This window comes from Passer montanus, unplaced genomic scaffold, assembly GCF_014805655.1.
Source record: "Passer montanus isolate IOZ18808 unplaced genomic scaffold, ASM1480565v1 scaffold2, whole genome shotgun sequence".
NCBI classification, from domain to species: Eukaryota; Metazoa; Chordata; class Aves; order Passeriformes; family Passeridae; genus Passer; species Passer montanus.
The window spans coordinates 23,657,192-23,672,515 of record NW_024366591.1 but is presented as its reverse complement, the minus strand read 5'-3'; the positions used below and the strand labels follow the sequence as shown (position 1 = coordinate 23,672,515).

At 41.8% G+C, this 15,324-nt stretch overlaps 1 protein-coding gene and 3 non-coding genes across 5 annotated transcripts; all 4 read left to right on the top strand.

Annotated features, from left to right (window-relative positions):
- Nucleotides 1-4,872: 4,872 nt before the first annotated feature.
- On the top strand, nt 4,873-8,809 carry RPS12 (ribosomal protein S12). Of its 2 annotated transcripts, XM_039707566.1 has the most exons (6): nt 4,873-4,952; nt 5,056-5,107; nt 5,517-5,633; nt 7,287-7,389; nt 7,864-7,965; nt 8,719-8,809. In XM_039707566.1, the coding sequence occupies exons 2-6, from the start codon at nt 5,094-5,096 to the stop codon at nt 8,779-8,781; spliced, it is 399 nt and encodes a 132-aa protein (XP_039563500.1). In that variant the 5' UTR covers nt 4,873-4,952; nt 5,056-5,093; the 3' UTR covers nt 8,782-8,809. The 2 variants fall into 2 exon arrangements, with proteins under 2 accessions (XP_039563500.1, XP_039563501.1); XM_039707567.1 differs by lacking the exons at nt 4,873-4,952; nt 5,056-5,107 and having other exon boundaries at nt 7,271-7,389; nt 8,719-8,808.
- LOC120501499 lies at nt 6,333-6,407 on the top strand. Its single transcript, XR_005627310.1, has one exon. It is a non-coding gene; the product is annotated as a small nucleolar RNA SNORD101 (small nucleolar RNA).
- On the top strand, nt 7,712-7,795 carry LOC120501505. The gene has a single exon (XR_005627316.1). It is a non-coding gene; the product is annotated as a small nucleolar RNA SNORD100 (small nucleolar RNA).
- LOC120501504 lies at nt 8,261-8,394 on the top strand. Its single transcript, XR_005627315.1, has one exon. It is a non-coding gene; the product is annotated as a small nucleolar RNA SNORA33 (small nucleolar RNA).
- Nucleotides 8,810-15,324: the final 6,515 nt, after the last annotated feature.

Here is a 15,324-nt window from a genome sequence, read left to right as displayed (position 1 = left end):
GCAAGCAAAGCAAAGCAGGAATTTCTTCACTAATTCCCACGGCCAGGCAGATGTTTAGCAATCTCAAGGAAAGCAGGACTCCATCACATGTAATCATTACTTGGGAAGGCAAATGCCATCACTCCAAGTGTCCCCCACTTTCTTTTCCTTTCCCCAGCTCTGCATATGGTGAGCATGACCGTATGGGATATCCCTGTGGTCAGTTGGGGTCAGCTGTCCTGGCTGAATCCCCTCCCAGCTCTTTGTCCATCCCCAGCTTCCTCACTGTTGCACTGGGCTGAGAAGCAGAAAAGGCCTTGGCTCTGTGCAAGCACTGCTCAGCAGAAACTAAAACATCCCAGCGTTATCAACACTGTTTACAGCACAAATCCAAAACACAGCCCCATACTAGCTACTGTGATGACAAATAACACTACTCCAGCCAAAACCAGTACAGCTACAAATACTTGCTAACCTTTGACCCAGGACCTGTTACCAGCCTATTACAACAGTTTATCAAGTCTAATAAAAAAATATATTCTTTCAAAGCATACAAGCCTTTCTTGCTTATGTCACATCTGCAACAACTTTAATAACATGTATTTTTTTTCTTTCAGATCCCAAACTGGATGTAGAATGCAAGGTTTAGAGCACTAGTTCTCTATAAATACTAGACATAGAGTCAAATTCATGGCTTATGTCCACAAGGTAAAAACATATGAAGTACAATTGCCTTAAGAGCAGCTTCCTTCATGGATATCTGGGACATCAGGAAATACTCAGCACATGCGGGAATACACATTCCTTATTATTGCTCTGTATAGTTGTAGTGATCTTAGAAAGACTTGAATTGCAATCAAGAAAATCCTTAGTGCATATTTGCATCACATTAATTTTTTTTTTGTCAGCACCTGCACAATGCTATGGGGAAATAGTTTAAAATTACTCTAATGTGACCACATGATAACCACATCCTTTTAGCGTCTCATGCAAAATCTGTGGAAGGCAACAGAAACCAGCAAACTGTTTTGTTATCATGAATCAAGGCCTTAGTTAATTTCAAATTGGTATTCAGATACCATAGCTTGTCCTCTCTCTGAAACTCCAGAACGACCTTTCCATAATTTCTCCAGGCACTTGAAACTTGACACAGACATCTTCTGCACATGGGTGGCTGTTCTTTTCTACATCTGGAGGCACTTGGAAATACACATCTCTCCTTCGGGGCTGGTGAGCAGAACTTCTGTAGATATAAAACAAGAAGGCTTCCAGCTTGATTTTCCACAGGACAAAAATAATTTCTGTTTTGCAAGGAAAATTAGATAATTATATCCTATGATATTTATTTATTGCACATGCCTGTGTTTTGTATTTCTAGAGACAGATGTGAGATGAAAGTAAGTTTTTGCAAGGATTGTTCAGAACTGAAATTCAGAATTTATTGTTCAGAGTTTAGCAGTGTCATGGACCTCTCTTGGGAGTTTGCAATACCTGATACTTTCATCTGCCTACGTGGCTGCCTCACCACACTGTGCCATTGTCTAAACCTCTCATTACTCAGTTCCTGATTCTCCAGTTTACAACATGGCACTTAAACTATCCCTGAAGTCTGACATTTTGAAGAAGACATGGGTTGTGGTTGCCAGGGTGAATACAAGGTGAAGATAAATGTTACCAGAGCAAGAGACAACAGAGAAATAATGGGGAAAAGGAGCAGAAAAAGATGGCTGAGACGACAGTGAACCATTATAGTTTCACTGCAATACTGCTCTTCTGAAAAAGTCCCCAAGTTCAGTTCCCATTTTGATCAGAGTAGAAAAAGAAAGGAAGGCTGCCAGCCTGGAAAGGGAGACAGGGAGAGTCAAGGAATGGCAAGCACAAAGGGCAGTAGCTATAACCAAAGGGGTTTTAAATATATGCAGCAAGATGGTGAGTCCAAATGGATCACTCAGAATAGCAGGCTGGAGATAATAAAAATTCTTGAATGCCACGTGACAGCAGCTCATCTTCCTCTTCCCAAATCCTGTTTGTAATATAACCAAATTTTGAGAGGACCAAGTTCCTCTACTGGCTGCTCAGTGAAACTGCAGGTCAGCACCTGCACTGACACCACCTCAGCCCTTTAGAACCCTGCATCTGGGAGCTCCTCATTTTCTAGCACTCTCATTACACCACTCACCCAGCCTCAAGTGCACTGGAAGTACTTTTAGCACAGGACTGCAATCCTTGGTTTAAACATGTCATTCCCCATGGATGTATGCCAGCATTTGAACTGCAGGGTGCTCAATGAACACCTGGGTGCTCAATGATCTCCAAGGGAAACATAACTCCAATGAACATAACTCCAAGGGAAAATGAAGAGCTTAAGAAACTAGCTACTGCTTCTAGGAATATGGACAGGAAGGTGAAGCAGGTGGAATAGTACCAACAGCATGCAGAACGCCCATATGAATGCTGAGCTCACACTGTGCAATGAAGCAGACCTTCCAACAGGATCACACGCTTTCATTAGTTATTAGACAAAAATAACAGACTCCTCCTGGGCTATACCAACATTTCCACACTGAGTTCAGTGCCAATGAAAACCTCCTCTCTACAAATGCATAATTTTTATCTCAGCACAGCTTTGTTTTCTTGCAGCTGTTCTAGGAAAACTGCTTTTTAGTGTTTGGCTGCTAGAATATTAGACTATACTTTGACTGTTATTACCATTTTTGCTGCAATACAATGCTTTCAGATGTGCATACTTCCATCTCCTGGCCTGAATATATATAGCACTTCCTGGAGATAACTGATGTGTCATAGGCTGCATACAGACTTCTTATCCTTTCAAGACCTCTAGGGGAGATAATGGTGTATTGTTCCAATCAGTACAAAAACTACTCTCTAGATTAGGTGCTTTTGAGGCTTTTCAAGGGCACAAGAAGATTAAGTGAGGGGTGGATATAGGGAAACATATTCTTCCCTGAAGAGATGGGAAAAAAGCAGGCAGTATTATTTGTGTGTGCTTGTATGCTTTCTGAGCAGTGCAAAGGAAATTACATGTTCCCACTTCTTGTGGAGGAAGGAGGGAAGAAGTCAGGACCATGTCTCACAGGAGCTGCTAAATTAGAAGATCTATGCTGGGACTGCACTGGTTGCAACACACTGGGGTAATGCAACAGGAGTTTCAGTTCAGAGTTTTAAGCAATATATGGCAGCACTGGAGGTGCCAAATGCATCTCAGAGGCTGCCCGTGGTAGCAGTGGGCAGTGTCATTCCTACCCACTTTGTCCTTGGTAGCTCAGCTTGCAGGGAGAGGACAGCCCCCATACTGTGCTTCTCTCTCCATGACTTGCTCAGAGGTTGGCTTGTGCCCTTTCTAGATCTCTGTAGTGTAAATGTAGGTGACTGCCTCAGAGCTGACACGAGCTGTGTCTCACAGCTGGAGCGTGGAAGTGCTGCAGCCCCCGGGCAGGCTCTGAAAGGCTGTGCAGCCTGGCTGGGGGCATGTGGGGTGGCTCCGAGACAGCTGAGCAGGTTCCACTTTTCCTCTCTGTCCTCCTCTGCCCTGATCACCTCCAGTGAGTCACTTTGTGCACAGTGCCTCTTCCCTAGCTGTATTTAGCCTTCATCCTGCTGCTTGGCAACACCAGGAAGACCAAGGAAAAACATATTGTGGAAAAGGTGGCTGACAACACTGGTGACAAATGTGTTTGATTGCACTAGCCACAAACCATGGCCATCAATATCTGTTACCTATTTCTCTAATATTTTGTCACTATGTGCTTTTTGCAAAGATGGTGACATGCAGAGTACCCAACAGTCAAGTCACCCACCTGAAGCAGCTGGGATGGACAAAGCCCCGTGTCAGACTGAGCACCCAAGCAAAGAACACGTGGCAGTGCTGTGGCTGTGTTGCACTCGCCATCTGAATCACCTGTGTGTGTGTGACAGGAATCACAGCTGAGGGACCTGTGTGTGTGTGAGGAATCACAGCTGGATGACTGGTGTGTGTGACAGGAATCACAGCTGAGGGACTGGTGTGTGTGACAGGAATCACAGCTGAGGGATCTGTGTATGTCTGACAGGAATCACAGCTGAGGGACCTGTGTGTGTGACAGGAACCTCAGCTGGATGACATGTGTGTGTGTGAGGGTTCACAGCTGTGTCACCTGTGTGTGTGTGGCAGGGATCGCAGCTGGGTGTGCCGTGTGTGTGTGACAGGAACCTCAGCTGGATGACATGTGTGTGTGTGAGGGTTCACAGCTGTGTCACCTGTGTGTGTGTGGCAGGGATCGCAGCTGGGTGTGCCGTGTGTGTGTGACAGGAATCACAGCTGGATGACCTGTGTGTGTCTGACAGGAACAGGGTGAACATCCTGCCCGAGGGAAGCAGCCCCGGTGAGCCCTGGCTGGGGATCCAGCCCGGGTGACTCCTGCCCAGCCGTCACAGATGGTGTTCCCCTCAGAAGCTGCTGCTCCAAACCAAATGGATACTTTAAGTTAACAACTTAGAAGTTGTTTTTCCATTAAAAGAACAACGTTCCTTTTATGGAACCTCTTGGGTGATAGTTTTCCTTCGGAGACTTAATGTGCGCCATTCTTTCCCGGGAAAATAGCAAACCGAGTTTCTTGTGAGGCTTTATTTAAACTCGTTCCTCATGGAGGAATCCTCCTTTAATCCTCTGCTGTGACTGCTGTCAGCCATTGCTAACAACAGGGGTATCTCCCATAAAGTTTGACAAATCAAATTTGCAGTTATTGCTTGCAGTTACTCAGTTTCATCCTTTAATTTCTGTCTCAAACCACTTCCCACCTCTTGGTTTCAAACGTGCACAAATCCGGACACGCGGCGGGCAAGCCGAATATCAGGCACCGCGGCGGGCAGCCCCGGCGCGCGCGCACGCGCAGAGGCCGGGGTCCTGTCGCGCTATAAGAGCGCGCGGCGGCGGGCGCGCCCCCTCTCTGTGCAGCGGCGCGCGGCGGGGCCGGGTGAGTGTCCGCGATGGCGCGGCATCGCGGCGGGAGCGGGCCGGGCGGGGGCCCCGGGGCTGCCGGCGCCGCTCACCGGGGCGGCCTGTGTCTGTATTTGCAGTAGGAACCCAGGCGGGGACCGCACCCACCGAGAGCGCCATGGCCGAGGAAGGGTGAGCAGGGCCGGGGCCGTCGGGGGCGGCGGGCGGAGGGGCCGGGGCGCTCCGGGTCACGCTCGGGAGCTCTGGCTGCGCCGCGTGTGCAGGCCCCGGCGCGGTGCTGCTGCGTGCTTCCTGCGGGCCGGCATGGGCGCGGGTCCGCCCGGCAGGGCCGCTGTGCGCATGGCGTGCTCCGCTCCCTAAAGGAGCGCGGAGGCAGCGTGGCGCGGTGGCTCGCCAGGAGGATTCAGTGCCTTGGCTTTCTTCAAGTTCGCCCTTCGTCTGTTTTTCCTTTGGCATGGTGCTTTAACTTGCTTTTTTTCTGTACTTTTTTAATGGCCGGATGCTTGCAGGTGATCGGGAAGCTTTTGCTTTTAGTTGAAAATTGTTGGCACGGTCAGAACATTGTGTGTCTTCTCTTTAGCATTACTGCTGGAGGTGTAATGGATGTTAACACCGCTCTGCAAGAAGTGCTGAAGACCGCACTTATCCACGATGGCCTTGCTCGCGGTATCCGTGAAGCAGCCAAAGCCTTGGACAAGTAAGTGTGGTGTCACCAGTTTCTCTGCTGTGAGTAGTAAAACTGGGTGAGACCTTGTGATGAGGTGTGTTGAACACCTGCAGTGGCCATTTTGTTCAGGTGTTCAGTTCAAAAGTTACACAAGATTATAGCTTTCTGCCAGTAATTTTTGTCCTTTGTAGCTTGTGGTTTGGGGCCTTAAAGTGGAATCTTAAAATACAGAAACTAAATTATTGAAGAACAGCAGCATCTGGTGTATTAGGTTCTGTCATTTTGTGGCCCCTGTGCCACTGAGTGTCCATGTGGGTGTATTGGTTTTGTGAAGAAAATGGAATGGTGCTTGCTGTGTGTGGCTATGAAAATCTACATTTCAAGAACCTTACATTTTAAAAGTAATAAAGTATTCTCAAAACTTTTAATCGGGTTAATATGTATTTCAGACTTTTCCTGAAAGTTAATTTCATTTTTATGAAAAAGCCTTAAATTCATAGCTTTCTTATAATTTTTTTGCTGTCTTTTTGTGTATTGCAACAGTAAGTAAATTGAAGTTGCAGTATCGAAACAACATTGAACTTACCTGCCAGTCATGGGGTAATCAGTTATGGTCTTTTATAGAGCAAAGTGTATCTGTATATATAGATGTACATAGACATTTGTGTGTTTATATGCAAGTCCGTACTTGCCTTGCAAGGGAAATCTGCTTAAATGTAAAGCTGCAGTGTTTGGGTGATGACATCTCAGTTAGTCGGATACCCCTTCACTCGTCCTGTGAGTGATAACTGCTGTCTGACAAACCTGTATGCAGAATCCTCTGGGACAAGGCACTAAACAAGGGCACAGAAATGCAGCTTGGGTGACTGGCAGCCAGTTTGTGTGAGCTCTTCTGAGTTCAGCCCCTGCTTTATAAGTTTGTGTGTTCAGATGGGGGTTGTGTTTGTATGAGGCTTTTACACATTTGTGTGTGATGGTTCTTGTTTGGAAATGTTCCTGGCATTCTTGACACTCCTGATAAAGACAGTCTTTTTAGGGAAAACTGGCTTTGTTTGCAGAGGTCACATTTCATTAGGTTAAGCATAGAAGACCTACTCAGCTCTCTCTGTTGTCAGGTATCCCTTTGGTATCTTAACATTGTACCACAGTATACAAAGATCCTAATTAGAATTGGGGCCCTGTCATTACAGCTTCTCTGAACGTAAGTAGAAAAGATTTCCACCTTGATGTGGAAATTCAAGCTTTTAGTAATTAAAATTCTAATGTTAAATTACTGTAATCTGTGGTAAATTAGAAAAAGTGACTTGTAACTTTGTTGCTTTGTGACAAGGACAGTTCTATGGGGAACCTGGTATTTATCCAGTCATTGGACCTTTTTCCAGTGGCTGAGAATTTATTTAGTTATATTTTTAGAAGCTTTCAAAACAGGAATAGAATCTGAGGATAAAGCTAACAATGTATGAGTAGCCTGTAATGTATATATAAATAACACTAAAAGTGGCAAATCACATCAAAAGTATATGTAGTATTTCAAAAGCTTGTGGTGTCTCATAACCAAAAGCTAAAACTTAGGAAGTGGTTCTCTAGAAATGCATGTGCTGAATGCAATTATTTTTGGTTTTGATTATCAAGAAATTTTAATTAGTGCCTAAAGTAATGTCTGTCAGTTCTCATTTTTTTTAGACGCCAAGCCCATCTCTGTGTTCTGGCTTCAAATTGTGATGAACCCACATATGTAAAATTAGTTGAAGCACTCTGTGCAGAACATCAGATCAACTTAATAAAGGTGAGTGTCAACTTGAGACAAAAGTTTGGAACAGTTACGCTGCTTGTTTCAGCATGTAGAGAGCTGAACCTTTAGAAGACTAGTGTAATTTGTGTATGGCTTCCCTAGGCAGAACTTCCTTTAGCAGCAGATTCTTCTGGTTCTATGTGATTGCCGTTTTTCCACAGTACAAAACTTGTGGATGTAAATGGCAAGGGATGTGGATTGGTTATTTTGCACAGTTGAAGTGGATTCTTGTGTCCTGTATAATAGTAAGAGGCAAAATTCTTGCTGGGAGTGGAGGGTGGGAGGAACATTGCTGTGACTCCAGGGTGGCTCAGGCTGTACTGATGATGATACTTTGGCTCCCTCTGCTGATGCCTGTGAGGAAAGCAGCCATCCGTTACCCAAAGCTTCTGATGGTACAGCAGCTTCTGGGCTGAGCCACGTGTGCCAGAGATGGGAAGTGCTAACGTGATGTGGTGCTCTGCACAGGTTGATGACAACAAGAAGCTGGGCGAATGGGTGGGTCTCTGCAAGATCGACAGAGAAGGAAAACCTCGCAAAGTGGTGGGCTGCAGTTGTGTGGTTGTCAAAGTAAGATTGCTAGTTATGTCTTAATTCTTGACTTCTGAAAATAAGTAGTAAACCAAAGGTTGCTTTAGATAAGGAACTATTAAATACAGCTCCTAAATTTTATTTTTTTAACAGTTGTATATTGTTGATAGTAAACCTGAGCTTCTCTCCTATATCATCATCCCTGTCATGTTTATTTATTCATGTGCATTTTATGAGTTAATAGTTGTGTCCTCAAAGTATCTATGCCTACCTGCCAGTAATCATCAAAAGGAAAGGCCTGCCTGGAAGATAGGATGCTTTGCTTAAGACAGAAAAGCCAGTTCAGTGTTCCGCTCAACTGGAAAGTGTTTAGCGGAGCTCATTTCACTATAACACTGGCAAAGTAAAGCCACAGTACGAGCCTGGAAGACTCTGTGTTCTCTGAGGTCCCAAGAGATGGCTACATCTTCACAATGAAGACTAGTGTCTTCTGCATGCATTTTCATAGTTATGCTGCTTTAATTGAGTATGCACATGCTTTACTTGAGTTTCTTTAAGCAAAAAAGATTTTGTTTGCATTCCTTTGAATTAAGTAAAACAGTGCTTTATTAGAATAGTCTTGCTAAAGAACAGGGAGAGAACTGGCAAATTGCTTGAGCTTACATGTATAGAATTTTGGGAATTTTTTGTGAGCAAGTATCAGAATCCCATTTGTCTTTGTGAAAAACAGTTTGTAAAAGTTAGGATGGGTCTGTTTTTATGTTAATAATGGGTTAATAATTTGTGTTACAGGACTATGGCAAGGAATCTCAGGCCAAGGATGTCATCGAAGAGTACTTCAAGTGCAAGAAATGAATGATGAATAAATTTTGAACCAGTCTAGTGTATGTGTGATGATTTGGTGTCCGTGGAACAGTTCCTTTTCGTTACAAAGGATAGCATCAGAAGATGCAAAAAACTTTGCAAATGTTGGTGTAGTTTATTAGTATTTTAACTGTGTCAGTTTGCTGAAAAGATGATGGGGATCCTTGCCACCATTCCTGTTTTAGGGTAGTTGTTTTCTGTTCCTACCCCAAAAGTTACCAGCTAGAACATGGCACAGATTAAAGTTGCAATAATGCAGACAGTTAAATACTGTCCTTGCTCGATAGTGCTTTGGTCTATTTTTAAGATTCTTAGTAACTTGCCTACTTAAAGTATTGCTGCCTCTGTGATGAAAATTTGGGTCCTTTTGTCAAGACAAATGGGAAGAACAGCCTTAACTGTTTCCCAGTTCTGAGATATTGCAGGATTTCTAGAAATGTTTTCTTAATTTATCCAGGGAAGTTAATGGACACAATATATGTTTTACTTGTTTCTCTGCCTTGAATTGTGGGTGATAGCATCTTCTGACTAGTATTGTAATCTTGTAGATACGATTCTGTAGTTCTCAGTAGGTAGGATAGCCAAGTGGTTGAATTACCATTGCTCGGATTAGGCAGTGTTAAGCTCCTGACTTGCCCAGTGTTTTGGATTTTGTAGTAGTTAATTGATGTTCAGAACTTGTGTTTTTGTCTGTCTTTTGGAAGCGAGGGATTCAGACTGTCTTAAATTTTCTGCAGAGTAGCTCTTAAGTGGAGTGAGTCATAAGGAATTGTTGATTATGCTGATGTGTAAGACATGAATGTGAATATGTGGGGCTGGGCACCTGTGGTTGAGATGGGAATGTTTTATCTGTTTTCAGGCTCTTCAACTTAAGTTTTCATTGTGGTGTGTAACCCCTTCTTGATATCTCTAGTCATAAGTGTGAGAGTGAAGGCAGGCATCTTCTCCAGCTGGGTTCAGATGGACTTTTCTTACAGCTCTTCAGGCTCTTGAAGGGTTTCTTAGTTTTGTCCCTGTCTACTAATTTGTAGTAGCTGGATCTGGGGAACTTTGGTTCTTGGAAATGTTTCTATACTAACATTTTCAGGTGTACTCAGTAAAGTCACCTGCTCAAGTGTGTGAGGTCTGTATCCTTTTGCTAAACTAATGCTTATCTCAGAAAACAGACCTTAAGGTTTGTCTGAAGGAGGTTGGCAAATCTTGTGAAGGGTCTGGAGCCAGTTAGGAAGCAGGTTATTTAGCCTGGAGGAGGTTTGGGGTAGACCATGCTGCTCTACAGCCACCTGGAAGGAAGGTTGTAATGAGGTGAGGGTCTCTTTGAAGTAGCAAGTTGCAGGTTAAGAGAATATGGCCTGGTGAGGTTGAGACTGGGTGTTAGGAAATATGCTCAGGCATTGGATCAGGCTGCCCAGGGAAATGGTGGAATCAGCAGTCCTGGAGGCAGTTAAAAGACCTGTAGGTGTGACACTTAAGAACGTGGTTTAGTGGTGGGCTTGGCAGTGTTTGGTTTGCAGTTGGACTCCCATCTTTTCCAACCTAATATATTCCATGATTTAATTCATATGTGTTAAGAGTCCAGCTCTCACAAGCTATTAAGGTTTACAAAATACTCATTTAACATGTTTTAACTTGGTGTGAGAAAAATAACTTCAAAATGTTTGTTGTGCTTGATTATTTAATTCATATATGTTAAGAGTCCAGCTCACACAAGCTATTAAGGTTTACAAAATACATGTTTTAACTTGGTGTGAGAAAAATAACATCAAAATGTTTGTTGTGCTTGATTTATACCAGTAGAATGGCAACATTAGCAGTAGCTGGATTACATTTCCTCTTAATTGCTGTGAAGGGATTCAGGTAAGAGGAGGCTGTAGTTTACAGCAAGTTTGTTAGGCAGTGTTTCTTTAGCTGCAGAGGAATGACACAGTAAACATTCAGGAATGCGTCTTAATTTTTTTAGTGTCACAATACCATTTTACATAACAATATTAATACTAGGGGATGACATCTTTCCATGCCAAGTTGTTTTTTTTTTTTAATTGGAATGGAATCAACATTTCCTGAGTGTTTTTGAAAGAAGAATTTAGGTTAAAATCTAAATTTCCTTATCCAAATCCTTAGGTTTCAAATTAGGGCTTTTCTAGGAAATGAAACATTACAAGAAGTGACCTTGGAGCTTAATGCAGAGTAAGCATTGGAGAACTGATTGTTTGCCTAATGCTTTTTACTTAAAATTATGCCTAGGGTTTAGTTTATTTTCAAAAATTTCCCGAGATCCAAATTCTAAGCAAGGCTTTTGATAGACCTTGATATTTAGTAAAGATTTTATTTTTCTAAAGTGGCTGAGGCGAAGAAGTGCTTACTAGTCCTTCATACTGCAACACTTAGTAAATGCTTCTCTGAGGCCTCTGCTTTGTAGAGTAAAGAGAGGCAATATCTTGATGCTTTCTTGATAGAGAGTATTTTTTTTTTGTTTAACTGTATAAGATGCATTGATTTTGATATGTCCTGCAGGATTTCAGATAGGATTTTGGAGGAGTAGGCTTTGGCATTCTACTAGAGGTTGCAGCCCCCCTACCCAAAGGGGTGCATTACTGGTCTCCAGAATGGATGTGGTTAGACAGCACTAAACATGGGAATGGAAATTAACAACTTCAGAGTTGAGTTCCAGGACTGACCCTGACTTTTCCTCTGTTCATCATATTGTCACTTTCATGGTTTCTTTTTGAAGCTGGAATAACAAAATGGTTTGCTCAATGATGTATGTTTTGTGGCTTTTAGTTGGCAAAAGCGTCAGAATTTTTTGTTTTCTGAACTGAAACAGTGGGCTTCGGTGGTTTTGTGTGAAAGGGTAGGTGTTTACAAGCCTAAAAATGTTTCACCATGAAGTAGAAAGCTAATTGAAGTCCTTTCAAGAAATTCTGGTAAGTAATTTGTGAAGGTGTCAAGAACAGACTCCCAGAGAGCATTTGAGAACATCCTTTATGATAATAAAAGTCTTGAAACCAGTTAAGCTCATTTTCTTGTAGTACCACCTGTTTGTCATCTGGACCACTAGGGTTTTCTGTCTGTGTTTTGCCGTAGGTCACAAAAGCTCAAGCTCTGCACAGCAGCACATTTGCACAGTTCCTGCTTTGATGGAGTCATGGGCCTGAATACAGCTCAGGAGGAGAATTGGTTATACCTGACCTGCCCTGTTTCCCATGTGCATATTTCACTGTTTCAGTCCCTTGGAGTCTGGGATAGTGGCACAGCAACTCTGCTGCTTCTGGTTAAAAGGGGGTGTGTGTGCTGATGCGTGAGCCTGAGAGCTCACTTGAAGGTAATTTTGTTTTAGGACAGCTTGTTCACGGCAGGGTCCCATGGTAGTGTGCTGGTGTGCTTTGCAGCAGCGCAAGTGTGGGGTCATCAAGGCTTGTCAGCAGCAAATCTGCTGCTGCACAAGCACTTCTGTGGGCTTCAGCCATTAATGTGGAGAGCATTGCTTACTCTGCCTGCTTTGCCAAGAGAAGAGATGTTCCCGTCTTATTTTAATGCATTAAGTACTTTATGAAGGGAGAGAACTAATCCCACATATAGAAAAAAATAATAAGCCACAAAATAACCTTAGAAAAAACAAGGCATAGGCCCCAATATTTTCTATTTAATAACATTTCTGGTTAAGAATTGCCTCTATCTGCCTGATTTTGTTCCTTGTTCATTTTGAAAAAGCTGCAAGCCAGTATTCCTCGGGTGTCTCTCTTCCTGAAGCTGGTGCAAGCATTGTCCCTGAAACCTGCTCCCTTTCCTGTAGACTTTACAAAGGTCTCTCTTCCAAGGATGTGAAGGAATTCTGAACATATATCTGTCAGCCTTGAAGATCTTTTGGAGGTGATATGTTTGGGATGTGAAGCCTCAGTAAGATTTGTAATCTGTATTCGGCTGTTGCCTGGAAAATAGGACAGATCTTCCCTAACAACGTTAGACTGATAACATAAGAGGCAAACCTTTGCTTGAAAGCTTTCAGATACACAATGTGGCAAAACCTGAACATGGCACAGTAATTAAACAATTTTATAAGGTTAATTGATTAGTATACTTATCACATACAGCCCAATTAAAATGTTGGTTGGTTGGGTAATAATTCCCAGGGTACTGTCCCACTGGATGCAGCCCAGGGGCTTCTTGGCCCCAGTTCTGTTCTCTCTAGTCCAGATTCTGGTTGTATAGCAGAATACCCTTGTAGTTGGTTCTCTTCTTGGAGTAAGACTAAACAATATTTTAGGAATGTGTTTAGGAGGTTAGCATATTGTTCCTAAATGTAGGGAAAGAGGACAGGAAAAATTTCTAGGAGCTACAGCCATGCGTTAGCAATCTACAAAGCTACAAATACATGAAAAATATAAAAAGCTAAAAATCTTAGGCATCAAGACCATTGAAACAGAGAGCAGATATTAGGTGAACACAGATGTGGTTTGTATTTTTCAGCCTTAAGGAAAGAAGAAGTAATGACATTATTTTTTCAATGGTTTTAAACATTTAAGGAAATACACAGAAATGTTTTCAGCCATTGGTCAACTAACAAATGTCTTCAATAAACTGAGCAGATGGAGTGGTTAGTATGTGTTGTATGTAATGATCCCACATGCATTCATAATTTCTTGGTGCACTGGCATTATTTTTATATGTAAGTCCAGCACAAAAAGCCTTAAATACATCAACTGTTTCATGTACCTGATCTACTCTAAATTATGATATAATATTTAGCAGAAGTAAACCACTATACAAATATCTGAACTTTCAGCTATTTGTTACCGTGCTTCCTCCTTTTCATTCTGAAAGTGTCCAAATCATATTATATGAACTAATGGAAACTAATCTGAAAATCACTTTGTCTTAAGGAGCTTTTCCCCTCCTCTCCAAAAACAGTTAGGAGAGAATTTTTTATAGTTTGTAAGTAAAAGTATTTAAAATGTTTTCACTGAGACCTCTGAGCAACACAATATTACATACAATGGGGATACTTTAACAAGTATGCTTAAAAAAATTTAATAAAAAATTAAAATTCAAACACAATTTGGATTGTATCTGATGGGTTTGTTTAAAAAAATTATTGATACTTAATATTTCATACTGCTGAAAGATTAAGAGGCACAAACCAGAGTTCTGTAAAAATATATCTACAAGGGAGAAAATGTTTAGGTACAAATCAACCTAAATTGTCCTATAGCTCAGTCAGTGTCAGGAATCTGTTCATGTTTGCTGTAGTCTGATTAAGGTCTAAGGCAAGGTAAGTTTTACACTTTGAAGCAGAACAGTAGAGTTATAATATTGATCTAAAATATGCTAAAGTGTAAGCAAGCAGACACTATTTTCCAAAGTGATGAAAAAGGTATTTATGTCAGTTCCTGGCATGCCAAGTTCCTGCCCTATAAAATTTATAATCAAGTCTTGAAAGTTAAAAAATGTGGTTTATGTGGATGTGCAGAAAAATGTTTATTAAATTACCTGTTTTCATATTAAAAAAAACCCCAAAAACCCATACTTCCAGTATGCTTTTTTCCCCCTTCTCACCTGAATGGTTTGAAGACATTTTCTGCAGTGAAAGTGGTCAGATCACTCTTAAAATAAGCTTTGTATTTTGAGGACAGAAAAAAAATCCATGACCCCTAAGTAACCTTTTGTATTGATTGTATTGTTAGCAGCCAGTGTGTTGGATAACATAATACAGATGCTTAGGACAGGTTTAGGAAGGCAAATGGTGAAAAAAACTAAAAGGTTTCTAGTTTTAAAACTATGTGTTTAAGGGAATTGGGGTCATGTTTTGTGGAACCCCTTCAAAAAAAAAAAAAAAATGAAACACCCTTAGATATCCATATATATAAAAGTGTTCATATGTCAATAGAGCTGTGGTATATATTCCTTTTCATCCATTCGTTTGAATGGACAAAATTCAAGTAAGACCCTTCAGCTTTGCTGTTTTCAGAGCAGCAAAATAGAATGTTTGTCAGCTCGCGTACAAGAAGTACCTTTACAAGCACAGAACTTAGCAAGCTACTGTATTTGAAAAAAACATGCAAATTCAAATCCTGTTTTTGCAGAGGCTGACTTCCATCCCTCCAAAAAAAAACAATCTCACCTGATTTTGACTCTTCCCTCATGGTTATCTACCATTTGTTTTTCAGCACAACAGCTTTTACACTTTCTGTTAAAACCAGTATGTCTTGATCTTTTTTTGATCATTGTGAACAGCATCATGATTCTATCTGATCCTCAAACCGTATTCATGTCCTTTTCAGATGAAAGTTATTGGAAATATATGGGCCTCTTCTACTTGTAATTGTATGAAAACATCCCTAAAGACACCATTTGGATATGTAGTTTGAGTGATTTTTCTTATATTAAGAAGAGAAGAGGCAGACTGGTCAACATGGTTAGTAGCAGGCGGAGGCAGAGCAACAATTGCAAGAGGCTTAGTCAATGAGACAATCTGGCCGTGAGCCTCGAGGTGACCCTTTTTCTCTCACACTTCACTTCTTGCCAATAAAAATCCGT